The sequence below is a fragment of the Mya arenaria genome, chromosome 8, assembly GCF_026914265.1.
Source record: "Mya arenaria isolate MELC-2E11 chromosome 8, ASM2691426v1".
In the NCBI taxonomy this organism is placed as follows: Eukaryota; Metazoa; Mollusca; class Bivalvia; order Myida; family Myidae; genus Mya; species Mya arenaria.
In genome coordinates this window covers 67,324,345-67,348,809 of record NC_069129.1, presented here as the reverse complement: position 1 = coordinate 67,348,809, position 24,465 = coordinate 67,324,345, and the positions used below count along the sequence as shown (strand labels likewise).

The following is a 24,465-nucleotide window of genomic DNA, read 5'->3' as shown; positions in this document are numbered from 1 at the left end:
TAAACCCATCTTTACATTAAAATGATTACTAGTTTACTGCTGTTGGTACATACGCCATCTACAGTTTCGCGCACAGAAAATCAATACACAGCGTGATGACGCTATTTATACCTTCCGCTATTAAAGCATTTCGTAGCCCTGCTGAGATTAGTTAGACGAAGCACTCGTTAAGAAGCAATCGGATTGGAAATTTACTCCAACGTTGAGAGAGATGTAAAAAAAGTTTTCTTCAACATGAAGTGATTGGAGTGTGTACGACACATCAATATTATATCAATCTGAATGGTGTTTGATCAATTTCTAATTTGATAAAAGCGACAACGTATTTAAAACAGACGTTCGAAGAAACATGAAATACTGACTAAATAGAATTTTTGATATTAAACCAACAGTGACTTTAAAAACGATGGATATACGGGTCGTAATCATATCTTTGATATTAGCCCTTACTATTGTTGGGTTACTTTTCGTAGCATGTCGAGAGCTGTTGACAATCAAACGATCAAACCGACCAGAGGGAAGATTCAAACTGTTGATCGCCTCATCAATACTGGCTAGTCTCGTCAGTGATCTTATCATTCAAACAAACCTGCTACTCTCTCAAGCATCAGGTAGGAAGCCTTTGTTATCGTACTGAATTAGTAAGTTAACCTTTGCTTTTTCAAATAATAACCTTTCACTACCGCACAGGAAGCCAGGACGATGGCACGTATTGAAATATACCTGTGCACGGAATAGGAATCTTTCTAAAAAAATCTGATTTTGGTATTTGTCTTTGGATTAGTTTGCTATTGAGGAGTATCAAAGTAGGGTTGTTGCAGCCGGGGTTGTTTCGGTGTTATCGATGCGTTAATTATCCTAAAACATTTTTTCTGACACATCCATTCTAATTTGTGTGTAGGAAATTATATTACCGCGGAATTAATTACATTTAACCTATTTCATTTAAGCGAATTAAACTTCAAAAATGTGCGGCGGTGCCTTTTGGCAGTTTTGTCCATCCATATATGTACATGTCAATCAGAAGGCGTTAGCTATTCTTCCTTGTTAGTTCTCTCTTTTTTTAAAACCACCACCTTCACGCCTCATCCACTCTGTTTTTATTGTAAAGCATGAATGCCAATTGTAAGGTTACATCCAGATCTTCATTCGATCTCTTTTAACGAAGGATTCTATAACTCCATTGTATCAAATGATAGTTATTACAATTTATTCCATATTATACCGTTTCCCCATCCCATTTCACTATTCATAATAAATTTCTTATGTTTTTCTATTTGTATTATTATTTTAAAATTTATTTCAAGTGCTACCTTTTACTGTATTATTTTTTTGTAACCTTTAGATGTATTTATGATAGTTTTGTGTATTATCTCTTTGTTACTTCCTTTTTGCATTCTTTTTGTTGGCGGTTTTGTGCGTCTAGGTATTTTTGGAAACCTTTTAAAAATACTTTTTTTATACATAACACAATTTATGGCATTATAATAAAATGCCCGTTTCTCATTTAGCACGTGCTTATACTATTTCCATCATGCATGTGTATATGTAAACTTGACTTTGGGCAATATGTTAAAATCGGTATGCGCAGAAACTGTAATATAAACATCAAAGGCTAAAACACACATCGCTTCCAAAGGACGTTTCCTATAGACTTGGGCAATGCTTGTAGACTTAGTCATAACATTATATTTGAACACAGCTAGAAAAATAATAATGGCCTACGCCCATATTAACTAACGTCTTGTGTCTACACTCAAAACTGCAAAGTATGTTTTGATTGTGTCGTTTGTGAATTTCTAAGAATAAACGTGTGAAGTTGGTGTGGACACGGCTTCATTAAACGCTACGTGTTGCTCCTAAATGATGTATTTCATGTGGTTATTCGTCTGTCTATGTATTTTGGTCAAAAATATGTTACCTTAGCTCTGTCTTAGCTCCTGGTTTTGCTTTATTTTAAAATATAATTAAAACATATACAATGACAAGATAGTATCTGGACAAGCACTACAAGGCAATTTAAACGTGAACGGAATTTTGATGAAGACATGGTTTGCTTGCAGATTTTGTATGTGATGTTAGTATGTTTGTGTCTATAGTTCATTGTCGATTGGGCCCTTGCCTTGTGCCCCTAAACAGGTTATTTTTGAAGTTTCGAATTCTGGGCTTGTTCCTGTATATTTCATTGTATTATTGTTTTGAAAACGTAGGAAGAGGTAAAACAAGATCAAAAGCAAAGACCTGGCGTAGTATGACTACATTCATTTATCTTTTTAATGCCAATAATACATCTCTATAGAAAGTGTTTCTTTAAAACATTTTTCTCAAATAATTTTATTCTGTAAACAAGTAACTTTAACTCCGAGATATTTTATTTCTATTTCAGACTAAACTGAAAGAAACCTAATAGCTATCCTCATTGTCACGAAATAATCGCATTACATATTCATGACTACTGGGTTTGTTCCAGATGTTTCCATTGTTTCATAAAACCATTCTCATGAAAAAATAAAACATATTTAAAAAGATATTATTTAATGTGTATATTTGTTAAACAATGTTGAGAACGTTCTTAAATACTATTTCTTCAATTAGTGTCATTGCTGAAAATTGCAGAAGATATCAACATATTACGAACTAATTTTGAAAGTATAAGCAGTTTGTGAGTTAGTCGATTGTAACTCTAAAAAAACTATTAAAGGAGGCCTTCATATCCTTCTTTAATTCCCTTGTCGACGGTGAAAACGGTTTTGCGTTAGATAGACAGAATTAGTTGGTCGATAAACTTCAGTAAATTAAACCTATGATTAGCTTGTGGAGATTGTACGTCGCATTGAGGAAATGTCACCTGCATAATGCCCTTCGGAAATATGTCCAAGCAAACTTACAGAAGGAATCAATGAGATTGTCTTTGAAAATCCAAGTGATCATAAGGATATTACCACTTACTTTACGAGAAATTACTTTGAAGGTATAACGTACATTTTGAACACAATATCAGGGATTCGTAACTGATGGCATTCGCATATACAATGTACATAGTGTACACATCAATCGTAAGACACTGCAATGTAATTTGGTCTGCTTTCATTCGATTTTAAAATCGAATTTAATTTTGTTTTGCGCACTAATATTTATTGAAATATGAAAATACATAGTAATGTTATATTCATTTTGAAGGTTTTATACATCAGATATTTTGTTTATACTTCAGTTATTTAATATTTTACGGTATCACATTACTTTTGAATGTTATCCTATATCATATATTTGATTTATTATTTATTTAATTCAACATCTCCTTCTTGCACATTCTTGCACCAGCACCTCCGTGTCCAAATATAGCAATCGGTGTCTAAATATTTAGCAGATTATCCGTTTTGTTTTCAACCCTGCTGTTGACATGATTGAGGAGGGACTTGAAACTGATTATTTTGCATTCATCAGAAATAAGTGACTTGCAAAATCGGATGAGAGCTGCCAGCCTTATGATGTCATAGTCTAGTACCTATCCAGCAAAAAATAGTATCGTTCGAGTCCAATGATTTTTAAACGTCGTCATGAAATTGTGTTCTAAAAGGCTTGTCCCTGTAGTTGCCATGTTTGGTTGTAACATATTTAATCTTATCACATGCTTGACCACAAGTGTTATATAATCACTTCCCATATTTGTAAACAAATAAATTGAAAACACTAATTGCTCAATTGGTTATATTCAGGCATGGCATACGTTTATTTGTAATTGCGTTTTTATCTTCCATATCTATTTGAATAATGTAGTTATTTTTGTAGCGCGAGAAACGGCAAAGCTTTCTTTTTTTCTCATTTATTTTTCACATAGATACATATATCAGTACAGTTTTAAATTCTCAACATATACAACATATCTATGTATGTTGATAGGAAATACATATATTCAGAAACAGTAATGCTCTCACACATGCACACGCACAAACACTCGCTCCCACACGCGCACACACGCACGCACACATACACATTTCATACACACCCGATCGTATGATGTTTATACGATCGGTGTCCCCTGTATTAGATTCCATTTATGTTTTTTTTTTGTTTTTTTTTAAATCTAAGAGTTCTTTGCATGGCTAATTGTGTCTTTTTATTGTTGAATTATATTGTATGTTTAAGTTCTTCCCATTTTTTGTTGTGGGTTTCAAGTTTGTCATTGTTCAACGCAATTTGTTCTTCTATTTTAATCCTTAATCTCAAATACGTCAAGTATGCATCAAAGGATAGTGTTCTGTTATTATACTTGGTTGAATGTATATAAAATTTCATAAGAATAATAAGAAAGTTGCTTTTATTGTTGTATTTGTTTTTTGTCACTGTTCCCAATAAAGCTTCGCGTTTACCTATAATTATGTTAATTGATGTTGAAGCTATGAAGTTGTTTAATTTATTCCATAATTGTTGTGTCTTGTAACATTCCCAGTAAAAATGTTCAATAGATTCAATACCCGAGGTACAGAATGTACATAAGCTACAATCGACAAGTTTCAATTTAAAAAGCAGTTTGTTGGTTGGTATTGTCCTTAAAAGAAATTTGTAGTAAAAGCTACGTAACGTAGTATCTATTGTAGATATGTATATATTACAGTATATTTTGTTCCACTCAATATTTTCTTCCAGGGCTTCATTCCATTTTAATTCTGAAGCTGGCGATGAAATTGTTGCTTTGTTCAATATTAAGTACAGGATATTATTTCTTTGCCTAGATTCTACCATTTTTTCTCGAAGCGACGTGCCGTTTATGTGGTTAATTTCATCTTTTATCAGCTGTTGTTTCGTTTCTGCAGAAATAGATTTAATGAGGGTCTGATATCTTATGAAGTCGGTGTTTGCTATGCCGTATAGATATTCAATTTCATTAAAAACATAAAAATTATTGGTTCTATAGTCGAAAATGTGTTCAAAAAGTTTTATACCCTTTTCATACCAATGTTTGTAGAAAAGTGTGTTTCCTAGGTTTTGGGCGTTTTTGTTATTCCATATAACTGTTTTGGCTATTTTTATTTTATTTAGATCGTAAATTTGTTTTATTTTGCTCCATGCTTCAAGCACATTGTTCAGAAATGCACATTGTCCTGACACTTTATCAATGAAATATGTATCCATTTCACATTCAAATATTAGTTGGTTGCCATGTGCTTTCAGTTTATTTTTAAAGAAGATTTTCCATTGGCTTTTATTATTATCATCCAAGTATCGTTTAACCCATAACGCTTTTATTGAGTCAAGAAAATGTTCAATGTTTGTTAGTTTTAATCCTCCATATTCGTAATCTTGATACAGTATTTGTCTTTTTATTTTGTCAGACTTCCCATCCCATATAAATTTGAATATAGCCCTTTTAACATTTTCAATAACGGGTTTGCTTGGATTCGCCAGCACGGTAAATGGATATATTATCTTTGGTAGCGCATACGTTTTTACAACTGTTACTTTACCCAACAAAGTCGATGTTCCCATTGTTTTAATGTCTTATGTAGTTCGTTTAGCTTTTTGTTGATATTTGTGTCGATTGTTTGTTGCTTGTTATTGTAGAATGTGATGCCTAACGCTGTCGCACATTCTGAAGTCCATATAAAGGATTTAGATTGACACAATTTAATTGTAGTATTCTTTAACGTTCCCACTCTTAGGATTATACATTTATTAATGTTGAGGTTTAGGCCAGAGCATTTAGAAAAGGACTCTAATGATTTGTTCAAGGATTCGAAAGATTTCTCAGAACCATCAATAAAGTAAGTTGCATCATCAGCAAAAAGCGATTGTTTGATTTCCGTATTAATAACTTTGATTCCCCTAATATTGGTATCTTGTTTTATATTGCTACACAGTATTTGTAAGCAGATAATAAATAAAATCGATGAGAGTGGACATCCTTGTCTTACCCCTTTTTCAATTTGGAATGTTTCAGACAAATGACCATTGTTCGTTATAATGCTTTGTATATCGTTGTAGAAGAGTTTCGTCCATTGTATTATATCCGAGCCAAAATTTAAAGTTTTCAACCTGTCTAATATAAAAGAGTGGTCAACGCTGTCAAAGGCTTTTTGAAAGTCGGCGAAAAACAGGAGCCCGGGCATATTATTCTCTTCAAGGTATTGCATGACCTCAACTTAGACGAACGTTTTCACCAATATATCTGCCTTTGATAAAGCCTGTTTGTTCGTTATCAATAAGTTCAGGTAAAACCTTTTTTATTCTGTTCGAAATTACCTTCGATGCTATCTTATAATCAGTGTTTAATAAGCTGATTGGTCTCCAGTTTGAAAGGTTTTCTAAGTCTTTATCTCGTTTTGGAATAAGAGAGATTATACCTTGTTTTTGAAGTGGTGTTAAATGACCATTTCTGAAGGAGTAATTTAAAGAGTCTATTAAAACTTTCTGAATATCGTTCCAAAAAATCTTATAGAATTCTGCAGTGAGACCATCCGAACCGGGGCTTTTATTATTTTTCATGTCTTTTAGGGCATTTCCACATTCATATATTGTAAGTAAGCCTTCGCAGGAGTTGCTGTTAGTTTCGGAAAGTTTGTTATTATTATCGTTAAGAAATAAGGCTCTGATATTCTCATCTAAGGTTGTGTCTTTTTTATATAGTTGTTTATAAAATTTCACTTCTTCTTTTAGTGTATTTGTTACGCCTGTGACTATTTCAATGTTTACCTTTAATTTATACACTGTTTTTTTCTCTGCATGTTTTGTCTCAAGGTTTGCGAAGCTTTCTGGTATTTGGCCCATCATCACCGCAGATGATACAGCTATGTCATATTTTGGTTATTCTAGTCGAAAAATGTCATATGATGAAAAGAGTCTGACACTCGTCATCATATAATACATACTGTTATTAATCTCGTCCTAGAAATGTTTAAACTAGCTCGCCAAAGGCTCGCTCACAAACACATTTCCTGAACTCGTTCAATTACTTTGTGTTCTATGTGAAGACTTTTTAAAGATCCTATATGTGTATAATTGAAACAAATATATACTTGGTTAGTAGCTGCGCCTCACTCAGATCGTCCAAATTTACTTTTAATGTTAACATAAACAAGTAATAAAATACGCTCACAAAGCACCATTTTGGACTTGATATTGTCACGTTTTTCTTGGGTGAAAACCCTCAAACCACCCTGCAAACATTTTAAACCAGATAATTTTTGTTCTGAGTGAGTATGAAATAATCTCATATGGTAACGCCCCTTAGTCACGCCGCCTCTAACGTCAAATCCCGGAGCCGCTCGTGTTGTCAGCAACCAATAATCTACCATTCTATAACAGGAAACAACTCAACGATCACATACAAAATGCTACATGACATTGAAGTATCCATTCGATAAATGTATTGTTTTTTCTGACTTTCGTTTGTTGCAGAAACATTAGTAGCACATCTTACTGATGTATTCAATGAATCACAATATTCCTTTGTAAGAAGTATAATATGAATAAGAAAATATTTAAAGAAAACCATTAAGAACCCCATTTATATATATGTTCTGACAAAACAATTCAAATACATATATATGATATATGTATTTGAATTGTTTTGTCTGAACTTTGACAAATATCACGTTCGTACATAAATATGATATTTCTGTTGAATAAATTGTTGCTGTTTTTAATACAGTTTCAGTATCGCTTGACTATCTTCCGTTATTGATACGGCATGCCTGTGACGAGTAATGATAATTAATTACAACCGCTTGCAAAAGCACCAAATGCTTTTGACAATGACAATGATTTAGAAAATGCCGATGTCGCAGTGTTCGGATGTTCTTCCAGTATGGACAATAACGAGTATAAATGTCGGCTTCATTAAGAGATTGTTTTGATCACATATTGATGATCAGAATCTCGCATTTAATTGGCTATCTTTCTTATATAAATTTTATCTGGCGACAGATTACCCCAATAATACTTTACACATAGAGTATTACAATTTGTTGTGAAACAAACAGCACAGGGCCGAACACAGTAAATGAAACCCTAGTTTGTTCTTATATTTACATAGAGTTGACGATATACTTCCCTCTGCTAGTAGTCTTGAGGTTTCAATATATGCGACGTTATTGCTAAGACGTACTGGAGTTTGATTACCAGATCAACATATATGAGAAGTATTGTTCAGAACATTAAACATTTCAAATCAACCTTACATATTTCACAGTGACATATAAGTTTATATTACAATTATATTATGTTCAAGAAACAAAAATATTGGCTATGAATATTTAAATGAAATTAGAGCCATAAACACAAACAACAATTTTCTAAACAAATCATTTTGTTCTCAATTCTAAACGTTTACTTCTTAAGCGAAGATAAACAAAGGGCCACCTTAATAATGAAATAAATCATATAATATTCAGTTTTGCCAAAAGTTCCCCAAATATATATCAAATTGTATCGTGTGAATCGAGAACAAAGTCAAGTGCTAATTATTTTTTTGAAAAGTGTGCCTATTATATAGTCTGATCACGAAAAGATTTATCTGTCTTTCTTTCATAAATCTTTGAGAAACTTCCAGGATTAAGGGGGATACAATTATGTTATTTGATCTCCTCATCAGTATCCACCAGTGATGGACAACCGGCTTGGATTTTCATAATCGATTAATCGGAGACCCTGATCGATCGATTATCCGATTAATCGGCTGTAATCGGACAGTATCACAAAAGCATAATTTTCTGATGTACATACCAGTAAGGACCTTAGATATTATGTATGTTTCATTTCTAATGCTTCAGTCGGAAGACAGGAATTATTTCTGGCACATCGAATAATTCTAAAAATAATTTAAAAAAAAATATTCCAAGGTTTATGAAGTAGAGGAACATTTCATGGTGAAGTTTACTTAAGTTGACTGTTATTTATAAAATAATACATATATACGTTTTCGGTTGATAATTTCCCTAGTGCGAAGAATAATTGCTCGAGGGTAATTATATTTCACTTTGGCAATTATCAACTGAAAGCAATGGTCAACCATGTCTTTTCCTGTATAATAATAAAAAAAAATGAGTTGAGACATAAATAAATTGGTTTTGTATGCCATGAACTTTAAAAAAAACCCGGGTAATTGGAAAATAGAATTGCAAACCTTTTCTTGCGTATTTTCGGAAAGAGACGGCAAATATTTCCATTCTTCCAATATTTCTTGTTTCTCTGTTTCAATTTGACGTAAATTTCAATATGTGAGCACAGCTAGGGTCGAACAAGCCTAGTTTCACAAGAATCTTGGCTTGAATGACCCTAACGATTTCGCTGCAATAATTTGCAATTTTCTAGCACCAGGAACAACGATTACCAGGGTAATCAAATATTTTGAGTTTGGGGTCGGCCGTCGCTGTCCGCCATTTTAAAGCTATTTGAAGGCAAAGAAAAACTAAAGAAAAGTACTGTCAAACTCAAAGTAGCGGTTACTTCCCTTAGCTCTAAGTTACTGCGCTAAATATAGCATTTTCAAGCAAACTTTTTTTTCGATTATTCCATTATGGAACAATGAGGTCGCCGATCGCTGAGTTACGAATGATTGCCGATATAATCGATTATCGGCGATCATCTGCCCATCACTAGTATCCACCGTCAGCTATCATATGTTTAATTGGCAAGAGCATGAACTGTTATGGACAGTGATCATGATATTGTCTGTATTAGGTTAACACAAGTACCTGTCTTATGTAAAACAACACGAGTGCCTTTTGAGCTATTCAGCTGGTCACATTTGTAAAAATTGAAAGTACAGACATTTCTTAAGACTTAATCTTTTCAAAAATACAACGATGATAATTTTATCAGTATAGTATTAAAAATAAAAAGTTGTTCACATAATGACAGCATTGGAATAACAATGGTATCAAACTGTAACTGTATCTTGATTAATTTGTTCATATGCTTAGCTCTGAATTAAACCTAAAGGTAATGTTCTTCCGACATCGAAAATCAATTTACGGAAGCATAACTTGATATTGTTGAATAGTTGACACATTACTCCATAACATTTTCTTGCAATCATTGATTTTTCCTTTCTGGTTTCTGCGGCATTTTTGCTTTGACGCTTTCCTTCCTGGTTACCGAGGCAGGTGTGCTTTGTCGCATTCTTTTCTGATATCAAAGGCATCTGTGCCCTCTCGCTTTTTTCTCCCGATTTTGCGGCTGGTGTGCTTTATCCCTTTTCTTCTTGGTTTCGGATAAATCTGATTTGTCATTTTTGCTCTGGTGTCGGAGGCAGATGTGGTTTTTAATTTTCATTTCTGGTTCCCGAACCAGGTAAACGTTTACGCTTTGGACTAAACGAAAATAAGTTCAATATATGTGCATACGGTCCTTTGGTCAATGGTGGTCTAAATCTCCATGTCTAGCAGCAGTATGTCCACGTATATTCAAATGATTTAGTAATGCAAAACGTTGGTGTAACGAAACATAAACCGTTTGGACAATACCAGTTTAATGTAAAAATACTTCCCTTTTGAATATTAATGTATTAAAGATTTACCTTGATACATTATTTCGTAACCTTTATGAATGGTTTATATAGATATAGATATGTTTAACGTTTAGGTGGATGGCCGCTTGGTTTCGCCTCGTGCGAGTTTTGGGGCTACCTGTCGACTGTTGCTATGGCGTGCTCTAGTTGGCTGATCACCATCATAGTTATTGAACGGTAAGAACACCTGTTTGATTTAAAGATTTTGCGGAAATTGGAAGTCCATGTTCAATAATGGTTTTGTAAAGCTTTGGTTTGACTCCTGCTTCGTTTGCGTGATTATTTTCTCTGACCTGAATGTTCGTGAAAATAGAATACATGTACCACTCAAGCCGGAAGTAGGAGTCGTGTTCGAAGTTTCAGTTACTTTTAAAGTCACTCAATCGAGCATTAGTGCACTACTTTGCCAAAGTTTACTTAAACGTTGTAAATATTATTTACATGTAGGTTGTATCGTATTTCAGTCCGTGCTTTCCATCATTCTTAATTATACTTTAAGGAGCAAACAACGTGTTCTCTGTCGGTATATTTGTAAAGTAAAACCAGTAGTATTTATAAAGAGGCATTAGCATCATGCTTTTAATAATTATTTAATGATACGTTCAGACGCATTACATATAATGCCTATCAATTGGTATGACTTTTCAAAATGAGATCAATGAGATCAATTATATTCAACCCTTTTGAACATTTTCTTTGATTTGTATGGCGTAATACTTCTTGTTCATGTGATAAATACTCTTTCATTGTTGCAGATACTTTACGCACATGTTGCCGTCAGAATCAGAGTCGACATTTTCCGGTAGGAATACCCGCATAACGGTGACCGGTGTTTGTCTTCTTGTGATGATGACCGTCAGCGGACCATTCTACGGATTTGGAGAGTACACATTCCTCAGAGGTATTGCAAAGAGTCCCTTATGAATTCGATTTTAGGAGCAAGAATACATTTATACATTTAATATGACACAAAATGTGGTTGTAACGAATCCCCTGCTATTTCGCGCGGTACTCCAAATGCCGAGTTTAGGTACGCCGGATTAAACATCAAGCAAACTGAATTCATAAGTATTACATACGAAAACAAGCAGATTAACCTTGTGGACACATCTCTAAAAAGGTATAAAAAACACACATAAAAAAACACACAAGAAAACACACAAGAAAACGTCTACGCAGGATTTCAATGATTAATAGCTATACTTTTATGCAGCCTTGTTTTACTTTTTATGTAGACGCGCATTTTTTTTAAACGAAACTGCATACAAATCATAGGTGATAAACAACTTTCGGTTGCATTCCATAGAGATCTCGTTCGCTTTTCTTGCTCGTCATTTATATAATATATACATAACATTTGCATTATAGATCGTTAAAGGTATTAGTGTGGAGTACATACTAATTAATGCCTGTACTGCAATATAGTTTAACGTATGAAAACGATACCAGGACATGAGATTAAATTTGTCCGAATGTTTCCAGAAAACGATCTTAATAATGCGTTTCCATTTAATTACGTCACGCAACGCGTGTGCTGCAAATGACCACATATCATTACCAATAGTGTCTGAAGAAAAAATTCTGCTATTTTTGACAGGTAAACGCTGAACGATAATATCAGAGAGAATAAGGTGAATTATAGAACTACTTTCATATGCATAATATTATAATGCGTTTTAAATTCAGTACCATTGGAATACAAAGAGAAACTAGGAGGGCGGAATCTGCTTTGCTTATTAATTTCAAAAAATTGTTTTAGCCAATCAGAATACGTTTCTCGTGCGATTCTTCGCGGCGTATCGTAGGTCCGGTTCGAGGAAATAATGCCGTTCTGGATACCGCTACAGACTACTTAACGCCAGGAATAGCCTGTTTTTCAATGAAATTGAAGTTTGTAGTTGCTCTTCTAAAATAGAAATTGTTATAGCTAAGTCATAGCTTCCATGTTCTTGCAAAGGAAGCTCAGCTATCTTGTGAGTCATAACTTAAAATCGCAGCCTCTACGATACTAAAGAGAAAGCTCTGCAATCTTGTATTGCGTAATTATAGAATAAAAAGGTAAATGAAAGTCTGTGAACCTTCCTCTTTACATATTCCGAGAAAGCTCGGCTTTCTTGTATTGCGTAATTGATAAGTGTTCCAATTTGGGAAGAGTGACAGCTAAACGAAATTAGTCATGATACACCTCTTTGTTTCATCAGAGGAACCCCACCTGTTGATTCACGCACACAAAAGCAGCACATTTGATGCTTAGAACATTTTGTTATTCATTATTAATAAATAAATCAATGGTAAATACAAGAGAAATAAGTTTTACACAACTTATTCATTAATAGTGATGTGATTTGTTATTTGAGGCCCAATCAAAATCACTAGTATTATATCTAAAGGTTAAAAAACCCAAAGGAAAATTATTTATACTGTTTGTGTGAGTTCTGCTAATAGTTATTTGGACATGTATTCAACAGCTAATATAAAAGATTCTAGAGCGCTATTACTGATTCTTCTTCATACATAAGCCGTATTCCTGAATGCAAGGTGGAAGTGGTGATATCCTCATTATAACACTGTTTGAATATGTTTTAATTTATTTTTCTTCTGGCTATAGTTTCTTATGGTTATCTTCATTATTTAATGCAGTGTTGTTTCCATTTAAGAACATTAACTGATGATGCTATATATTTCTTTCCCAGGGTACTTGAATGTTATTGTTTCCACCAACATATCGCTGCCCCTGCACTTGAGCCACCCAGACCACTCCCGCGTGAGGCTTGAGAATCTCCACCAGCTGTTCAGTCACTTGCAACGCTCATCCTACTCATCTTCTGACACAAACCTCCTAACCATTATCGCACAGCACCTGCACAACACTTATGACGTCATTGTCAGCAAGGCGTCTTGGTTACCGCACGGCATCAGCTTCTTTATTAGGTCCAAGAACAGCGATACATTTCAACATTTTGTCGACCACTACAGAGACAGACTCCTCCTCAAGAATGTAACAAGTATCAGTTTCATTCACGACATAGCGAGGTCTTTGAATATAAGTGATACTGCGGTTACAGCAAATATAACAAACGAAAGCTATGGCCAATACCGACAGACTTATTTGCCTATACAAGGTTAGGCCATTTCTTGGTACTTGCATTGGTTTTCAATATTGAAAAGTCAGTTTCCAAGAAAGATTCATTTGAACGTTGTTAACCATTATGTCATAATTTCGACACGTAACGCGTCAATTTAAACTCACCAATCAAATTTATCTATTTCAGATTTGGGGATATGTGCTGCCGATATGAGTTCTCCAAACCAATACTCTAGTGTATGGAATGGGTTTATAACCATTTTCATACTGATTTTGCCATACAGTCTCGCGCTGACTGGTCTGTGTATAATCTATTGCCGGGGATTTGGACATCTGTCGTCTTCGCATAAACATTTTTCAGATCAAAACATCGTTTACACAAATATAGCATGCACCATTGCCATGGTATTTTGTGCTCTATATCTGTTCCATTTTGCGGTTGTACTGTCAACTGGTGAAGGGGTTAATAGCGGTGCTCGCCTTGTGTTTTGGTCAACATACTTTGTAGCTTTAAAGTCACTTGTATACGTGGTGATTCTTCGAATTAGTGCAAATACGTCATGCACGTGTTCTTGTGACCGGAAGTGTTGTGGTTGTTTCATCATAAAAAGAAGGTCGATGGCTTATGAACTATCTGAAATTGAGATTCGACGATCGCTTACTCGCGAAAATCTCGACTGTGACTCTTAATTCTGAATGTACTGAACTAATGAAAAAAACACTAAACAATCAGCATATGATGCGTCATGAGCTGTTTACTGTTGTTTATAATTACCGGCTTTTAGGGAATATAAATTTAAACTTAATTGAATTGTGAATTATTGAATAAATGACTTGATTTGATTCAATAGTTAATATTGCAGGCTGTTTCATCTAAATATAGGGTGTTAAAATCGTATAATATAAGTATATGAGCTTTATCAATTAGACCTTTATTTGTTTGTTTTTTATTGAAACGTATACAAAAAGCATTTCATACAGCTACACTTGGAAAACATTTGACATGTATATCAAAAAAGTATCTTTCATATGAAAAACAACAATTGTTTTGCGATTGTTTTGGTACAGAAAAAGAGGGGGGGGGGGGGGGGTAGGCGAAGAAAAGAAAGAAAAGAAAGAAAATGCCCATAAAAAGATTTTGATAAAAAGAAAGAGACAAACTGGTTTTCTTAAATGTATTATATATCTGATAATTATAAAGGAAAAGCCCATGTTCGCAAATGAACATTTAGTTTATCCTTCATAATAGCAATTTAACGTTCAATATTGATTCGAATATACAAATATTTTTCAAAATGGCGGATGTTAGGAACGTTTTCTCTGTTTTTGAACAGAAAATGTAGTATTTTAGAAGTATAACTATGAGGTTAATGCAGCTATAATTTCGTTCAACGTTTATTTCTAATAAAATATCTTTTTTTTAAATTTTAGTTCAATTCTAATATTTTTTGAGTGTAGAAAGCGTTTCACAAAGTCATTCCACAGGTCTTGTTTGTAATAGCACATCGAAAACATGTGGCTTATTGTTTCCTCAAAGCTGGTACACACGTTGCATAAACTAGAATTGGATAATTTGCATTTAAATAGATATTTGTTTGTTGGTATAATTCTGTTGATTATCTTAAACTGAAAGGCTTGTATACATGTGTCGATTGTTGCTATATATGGCAGTAACTATACTTCCTTCCAATTAAGTGTTTCGTTTAAAGAGTTTTTCCATATAAGTTTATGTGTTATTTCAATAGTATCTTTTTGAATTTTTGTATTATACAGAAACTGTTTAATCTTTTTGGGGTCTTAATTTTTAATTGTTATCCTTAAATTAAAATGTTGTTTTATGTTTCGTCTGAATTTCATTTGTATAGATTGGCTAAGTCTATATAAAGATATTATGATTAAGAACAAAACGTTAAGACATGAGAAAGAACAACTCATTGCCACATGGGAAGAGCACGAATATAGTTTTCATGCAAATTGCATCCTATTTTATCTTCTTCGATCAAATGCAAACAAAGTCGTACATCATAAGAATCATTTCGATTCTTAGTTTTGCAAGTAGTTTCCGTTGGTTCCCCAAGACTATCTATTATATTTAATTGGTAAAGGGCCCGTGTACATACGGATTGCAAAACCTTTCTTACGCCAATTCCCGCAATGATTTTGTGACGCCGACACTGTACAGCAAAGTATTCTTAGAGAGCTCGCGATCTTGTCTTCTTTTACCATTAATTAAAGACACAATGTTTCAGCACTTAATTACAAAGCTATTGTTATTTATATCTATCTCAAAATCGCGATGAGTATGGAAGATGCTACATGAGGAAAGCATCTTACAGGTCATTATCTGAAGAAGGTATGGCTTGATACGCTCTACGGAACTGACCAAGCGCTCGGATTAGGCGGATGTCGCAGGCATTGTTAGCAGTATCTGCAGGATAATGTATTTATGGAAGGATTTGCTGCTCCCGATGGCTCGTGTCGATGGTTTTGCATCCTGCAGCTGCCATCGCAGACTCAACCTCCTTTCCTTGTCACTGAAATATTGCTGAGTCTACGGCAGGTGCACAGGCTTCGTAGATCCTGCCCACATTAGCCGGCTAGATACTTTCAATATTTATGCGAATAACTACAAAAACAAGCTCAATAGCAAAAAGCTTAAACATTAACCCGGTTAAAATTTGGCCGGAATGAACATCTAAGCGCTCTTCACTCATCAGGTTATGACAATCAATTTCTTGAAGCAGTTGGCCAACAAAAATGTAGGAGACGGCAACCTTGTAATACCGACTCGGGTCCTGTACTTCATAGTTCGCCCTATTCTTCTTTGGCGGATTGTCGTGGCACTGCTGGGTCAATTTAGGTAAAACAAAACAAAAACAAAACATTGCATTGGCATTTCTCAATTGTTGAATCAATTCAACTCTTCAGTGCATTCTGTAGAAGAGTGTGAAAACCTTTATAGAGGTTTACCGCGTATACCTGAATATTGATCTCATTCAGATCGGAATATCCAAGCAGCGAGCAAAATTAAACCTTTTTTATTATTAGTATCCGGTCGATCATTTTTGTTCCGTTGAGTTTAAAATTATTGCCTTAAGACATTTTAAAAAATGCACCAGTTGACCAATAATATATATATATTAATTGTCTACCACATAAAACATCGGGAATGAACAAAAAGAGTCACGTGACCACAAATGCAAACGCTAATAGTATTTTGGCTCGATTTACCGTCAATATAATGCAACAAGCTGATTTTTTTCATGAAGTCATTTTTCATTTATATTCTTGTTAGTGTATTTTATTTCCCATTAAAATACAGTATAAAGAATGTGTTTCAAGTCACCAATCCACGATAAATCGAATTCTCCAGGATATGAGTAATACGGTGAATGCCATTCAAAATACCAAATTAAACAGGCGCCTATAAGCGATAATGCCGGTCGCTTAATTTCTTTATCGAATCCAAATGTTCAATGGTCATCTTTAAAACGACTTTGGTTGACTCGGAGTGTTTTGGCATGTGACGTTATTTTTTTCAAATATTTTACATAGGTTATCAAGAACAGATTAGCTTATATATGTGGCTTTTATTTTTAATAATGTTTTCTTTATTTGTTCCCAGTTTAAGTACAATGATACTTTTTATTATGAAACTCTATGATTTCACAGTTTTTAACCTTTTACTCATAAGGCAGACTGTGTGTGATGGTTATAGTTTCAAACAATGACTGCATCGTATCGTTGAAACGTTTTTGCATTAGTTGCTCCGAATTGTATTCTTCCGTCTGCAGATAGAGTTTGGATCTCTAATCATTGAAGTACTTAGGGTTTACCTTTAAGCTAATTATTATTTATTTTATAATTAAGCCTTAAATTAATGCATACTTTGATAAGATTTACCTTTTACGTTATGTTTTTCTTTATTAAGGATTGTTGGGAAAAGAATGAGGTTTGTGCACGTAAACTGGTTTAAACCAACAGTAAATTTACATTTTACTGACTATTCCAAGGCGGTAGCTAAAAATTCTTGATAAACATACCAAGTTTATTTTATATAGTATGTATGCATTGTGCTGTTTGTAGAGTTTTGTGCTGTTCTTTCATGTTTCTTTTTTTGTGTGATTTTATGTCTTTGGCGTGGAATTGCTAAACATACAGCTATTGGCTATAGGTACCGCCTTGGAACGGTCAGTAAAACGTAAAATGTAAATTCAAGCCGTCAGAATTCTTAGTTTTTACACTCCTAAAAACTTTGTTTTGCAATAAACACTTCCCTAAAAACTGCGTTTTACAAACTTTAAACGAGTCCCTTTAAGAACGTATAGCTCCTGAAAAACACTGTTTCTTGAACTTTGAATAATATCTATTGGAAAGACGGAACTCCCATGATGTATGTTCAATTCTCAAACAAATTGTTTGAAAGGAATCTTGATGAAAGTGTCAGCAATATTCTGATGTAAATGTAAATGTCGAAGATATAATTTGGATCGAAATCTTCAAGTCTAAAGAAACAAAAAATCATGGTAAAGTCACCTGATCTCTGGAGGTGTAAAAAAACAAAATAAAAAAAACAATGTGAATTGCAGACACTGAGTCACATGTATGCATTAGAAATGAAATGCTGATATAAACGTAATGTAAATAATCGTTATTTCGAAGTTCAAAAAATTATCACATTGAAATAAAAACGCATAGGTATTTTTCGTGTTTTCACGAATGCGTAGAAGCTTACAACACCTTACAAAGATGATAACCAGGTCGATAGCAAATGTATAAATCTTCACATCTTCATCATCAACATCTACACCACCCTTCTTCTTTCGATACGTAATGGAAATGTTATCAACATTAAAATAATATGTAAAACTGATATCATACAAAAATACACTTAAAGTCTTCTTCTAATTTTTCAGACGCACACAACTATTCATCAAACGCAGACAAACTGGAATTACCATTATAAAAGAACAAATGTCTTCTTTAGTTTTCCAAACCGCGTACTAGACCAAATCGATCATTGTTTTAAATACTGTTTATTTTTTATCAGGAATGTGTCTACGTACGACTAAAATCTTCGCAGCCATTCTGCATTTTCTTTAGTCAAATTGACAGCTTTTGTTTTTAGTGTAAATTGATTTTGTCTGGCTGTAAATTATCGAACGAAACCCATATCAAGTATATATTACCTCTGTTGTTTTAAACACGTGGTATGCACACAGTGGATTTCAGCTTTATCGTGAAGGTCCATGCTATATGAATGCTAAATGTTAACATAATATAACGTATATCGCAAAAAAATACACATTGTATGAAATTGATCACACTCCCCTTCCATGCGCTTGATTTTTTTTATGATTCCTTTTATCAATGCCAATTACCAGACAGCCATTGTTGTCAGCGTTATAGAACTGATGTTTAACTAATGCCAGTATTCAACATTACTCAAATCTTCTTCAAATAGTTCACACACACACACCGCATACACGTATTATGTAAAAGAGTGTCACAGTCACAGAAATAGTAACCTTCAAGTTAAATCATCAACAAATTCAAATGATACTCCAAAAAACATGTATTAGGATCTCCACCGTTAATATAGGCGGTAAAAGAAGTATTTGAATATGAAGTACTACTTTTAGAATAATATATATATTATATCGATATAATGCACTAAGAAACACTTGAATTAGTTTGAACGTGTTTTGTATATGGTAATAAGATGCACGTGCACTTTTAACTTGTAGTGTTTTGAATGAATAATTAGAATAACAATCGATTGTGACTGATTTTGGTCTATTAATCGACTTTCTATCAAGCACGAAAACCGAAGCTGTGCCTATACTAAAGTAATTAAAGGGTGTGCATGCATTGTCGATAATGAATGAGCTTTCGATGGCTAGCTTTTGTTGTTAGAATGTTTGTTTGTCTTTGGAATTTGAAACTGCATTGATCAAGCTATTTTCCTTTAAGCCGTGGACAAAAACACAGAAAAAGAAAAACGGATTATCATTTTCACGAGGCAAATAACACAAACATTAGGCAATCGAAATGTTTGTCATTCCGAAAGTGCTTACACAGAAAGTACATCCTTTCGTTCTGTAATAAAGGGAGCCTTACGGCTTTAAGATCCCCATGAATCATTCCACAATCACTTAATGAAAGTCTCAGCCGGAAGTGAATTTAATCGCAAAGTTATTGTTTCAGACAATTTTCGTTGTTAGGTTGTACATTTAGCATAAAACGATTTCGAATTAAATCCAATTAAACAATGTTTTGAGAACAGAACATTCAATTAAAACGATAATTCCCATGTGTATGTGTTACACATCAAAGGCGTTTATCATCATAGTATTAAAGTAATGTTATAAGCAATTTGTTCTTTTTATACCATATCAGTGAATGGTACATTGAAAAGTACATAGAAAAGCCCAGTAGTAAAATATGTTTAGCATAACCCCACCCTGTTTAGAGGCTCGATGCTGCGCCCAAAAGATACTGAACGAGATACACAAAATCTACAAACACACCACAAACAGATCACACATGCATCAGAATAGCTCTTATCACTTGAAACACGACTTCACTGGAGATTAAATCTTATTTATGGGTACACAAAGCTTACATTTACTCAATTATTTGTTTTCTGTTGCGAACTTAATAGGAGCTTATTGGAGTCGGCATTAACTTGAAAACTACTATGTACAAAGCAAAACAAAGATTACAAACTCATTAATAGCTTCAAGTACTCAACAGCAAAATACAGACACCACCTGCTAGAGGTATAAAATCAGCTGAAGCAAGTGACAACTACTCATAATTACAATAAAATCATTCAACGATATATATCCGACATTGTTTGCCTTAATTATTTTAAGTTCTGAAACTATGTGTTCATAAAGTATAGTCATACTTTGAATGTAAAGGTGTGAAAACTTGAATTTGAAACAACCTTAAAAAGTAAAACACAAGTTAATAAAGTGCTGTCGAGTGTTGTTCGAGCTGTCCCGGTTGAAATCAAACGAAAATCTGAAAGCAACGGCTGAAATACGAAGTCTGATTGTCACAATAAAAACGAAATACACAATACAATACAATACAATACACAGGAGAACACAATATTCACAAGAAAACCAAATGCGGACGGAATCATTTACCACAGTCGGAAAAGTTGAGGTAATATTATTTGATTTTTTGTTATTCAAGTCATAGTAAATTAAAGCGTCGAAAGATAAGAGTGTGAAAGACTTTCAATCATGTTTGCATTTCGAAGACCATGGTATCTGTGATGATTGAAAGGTACATATTATATCTAAGTACTAACGAAATCCAAACCGTATTTCAAACAGCTGTACGTTACCGATACTTAATTGCAATAGACAACTGTTTGACATAATTATGCACACCCGATAGATAGCAACTTATTGATCAATGACACAGAGATGACGGTATTGTTTGATTCATTACTGTCTTTAATATCACAATGGTTCAGGAAACTGTAAGGTTTTATAGATATTCACGTTTCATACGCTTGTTCAACATGTTGCCACAAATTCATCCTAAAGCAGACTGTTGACATTACTTGAACCTGGAAATATAAATTTAATTAGGAATCGCAATTAAATAGCTAAAGAATTGCGGGGAAAACAGTTTATAATGAGCTCGGACAGGTCGTATAGTTGTTTGGACGATTCTAGTAGATGCTAGTTCTTTTGATTGGTTTATTACTACGACCAAGCGATGAACCAAGACTTGTGTTACCATTTAATTAGTTATACCTTTCTAGTCTTAACGGAGGTAAAGTATTGGTCAATTAAATCTGCTCCACAAGAAAGACAGTAGGCTGGAGACTACGGAAATATAGCGATTGTGTTCAAGCACCAAAATGTTAATAGATATGAATGAATGAGAAGAAAAAAGCTATTTTTATTAAGTTAGACTTAATTTATTTCACTCCATTTTTGATAGCGGGGTCAAGGATTAACGTGATGTGTACTTGTTATTGAAGTATGTGTGTAGGATTGTTGTACAGCTGCCATTCCGAGTTTGTTTGTTTTTTGGTACTTTTTAAAGTTATAAGCAAAGTTTTTATCTACATGAAGCATATATTTAAAAATAGTAACTGTGTTCTAACACGTGAACATGCTAGAATGTTCTCTGGTGATCGTTATAGCTTGTGTTTGTTTAGCTAAATCCAACGAGACAGTAGTTGTAAATAGTTTAACAAACACTGACTAACATTTAGTGTTGACTAATGCAAAACAATCCGCGTATGAAGTGACAAAAAACCAAAACTGCTGAACACGTCGAAGAGATCAGTCTTATGATACATGTACTTGGGTTTGAATAAGTCTAATGCTTGTTAATTACTTTGACTAACTTTAAAAATTGTGTAAACGCCGATGAATTTAACATGTACTCGTTTTCGTGATCCTAGACAGATTGATGTGACCCAGATACCATATTCCTTATAAACTAATGCCTGTCGGTGGCCGGCCGTTACAGAAAAAATAACAGGCTGGTACGTCAAAATATCAAAGGTGATTCTGGCAGGAAATAACTATTGCGAACTGGTATAAAATTAAAAACAACCAATGAATGTTAGCCAATTGTGACTAATGAGAAACTAAACTTGAATTACTCTTAATGTAGTAGTACATAAGACATACTATGTCTCACATATACAGGAATATTAGTTGCTAAGGCATACAATTCATTGCTAAAATATTTGAATAAGGTAAACAAATGAAACTAAAATTGCGGTTACCATGGTACTTTATATTAAAATTCTAAACCGAGTGATATTTAAACGGTTCTATATCTGCTATATACAAGTAACTATAACCGTGGGGCAGCTGTGAGAAAGCTTGCGGTAAGTAAGATTTTTTTTATCTCAAGACCACATAACCCTGGATCGTATCACTACTATAAATGGTTCTGTCCATCCAACACAATTTTTGGTACGAAACTGTATTTTTTGCATTGTATAAACTTAAATCATAAACAATTTATTGAGATTTTGAAGAAACCAAATATATTGTATCTGTTCTATACTATATTCATTACCTCTCATACACAAGAAAGGGTTTTAGCCTGTTCAACCGTTTATATCGCCGACAGTTCCTGATTTTGTATAGAACAACAATGTGCATGATTCAAAATACTAAAAAATCGAATCCACCGAAAAATGAAATAAAAGGTTCGAATTTCTCTGCTTGCGAGTCAGGTGCTCTTACAACTGAACAAAGCAGGCCCGGGTATTTCACTGTTTTTTTTTTAATCGGTGCAAGTTACCACCATCGAATCCTATGTTGTAACATAATTGTGTAATTAGATTAAGGCCCAATATGGAGATGGCGTCCATACTACACACATACTACTGTTAACACAGTGTGGCTGAAGGACCCTTGAGTAAGAATAAAACATATTGAGAAGTAGAATAAAGGGAATTATATGTGACGTCTTACTGTATACAGGCAATTGTACATTTTGTATATTGTCATCACGTACAAAGCTAATCGCATAAAGGCTATTCAGGAGCTGCCTTGATACGGAATATCCCATTATGGCATTGGCTGACTTTACTGGCGGACACCATATACTCTCTGATTGATGAGAAGGTTTAAATAGCCAAATATGGATAGTTCGGCCGTTCATCGGTTTACTGGTGTGAAATAACTGGTGGAAGGAGGAATTAGTTATCATCGTACATGCGTCATACCATCAATAATAAATTGACAATGTGATTAAAAAGACAAAACATCTATAGTTAATTGAACTATTGTCGATGAAAACATCATCGCAAAGAAACAAGATAAAGTTTCCCAAAATGATAGTTTTGGGATTACAAAGAAACATGAAGTTACAGCGTCATTTTCTTTATATATTATAAAACACTTATATGATAATAGGGTAGAGTAATAGGAATGTAATTGAACACCCATTACATTATTACAGTATTATACAAATATAAGCATAGATGCTTAATTGCACCTCTAAAATAGTTTCACGTAGGTGTGTTCGGTCAATGCGTGGGTAATGGCAAAAAGATCAATTCAAGTCTGGTCTCAAAATACACTGCATATATCATTTATATAGCGTTTTCCATTATAATATTGTTGGCAGCTGCGTCTGTTAAGAACATGATTTATGCCAGACGAAAATGTCAAAGGACAACTAAACATTGAATAAGTCTTATTAAATAATTTGAGAAAGACGTCTTTTCATATATTAAATCTATCTGGATTCACCTTTCATGTCAATGCTACGTTGAAAATTGTATATAAACATATATTTATTCAATTCTGATCAAAACAGTCTTCAAAAACTTATCAGTGTATCATTTTTGATAAGAGTTGAAGTAACGTAAGAGATCGACAACCCGTAGGTATTCTTTAGAAAGAACCATCGAACGAAAGCTCACTGGCTAACATTTTGCAGGTTATGCCTACCCGAGCTTAAGGCTTCAACTTCCTAACGGGCGATTAAATGATCACTTTGTTATAAAGTTACTGCTAAAGAAAGGTAACCACTAAGTTAAGCAATTTCTTGAGACCGGGTGCGATAAGTATACATAGGACAGTATATAATTTTCTCCCGAAGAGGAAAAGGGGAGGGGAGTTTCGACATGCATCAAGAGGAAACAGGATGTGTTATTGACCGATTTTTAATCACAAATGTTTATGCATAAACATGTAGTGACCTGCAATTTACAGAAGGCATTCTGGTTTCAGAGAGACCACTAGTTATTGTTGACGTGTGATACCAATTTGACCTCGGTTAGAGACCTGCTGATGTTGAAAAATAACCCCTTCAGTCAAATATCAACATGGTCAACATGTTTACAGTGGCTCCAGAGTAGTAATCATTG

At 33.9% G+C, this 24,465-nt stretch overlaps 1 protein-coding gene across 1 annotated transcript; it reads left to right on the top strand.

Annotated features, from left to right (window-relative positions):
* Positions 1–205: 205 nt before the first annotated feature.
* LOC128242060 (uncharacterized) lies at positions 206–14,557 on the top strand. The gene is made up of 5 exons (XM_052959095.1): positions 206–611; positions 10,585–10,687; positions 11,266–11,411; positions 13,204–13,632; positions 13,783–14,557. Exons 1-5 carry the CDS (start codon positions 407–409, stop codon positions 14,283–14,285), a joined length of 1,386 nt encoding a protein of 461 aa, XP_052815055.1. The 5' UTR covers positions 206–406; the 3' UTR covers positions 14,286–14,557.
* The last annotated feature ends 9,908 nt before the right edge of the window (positions 14,558–24,465 follow it).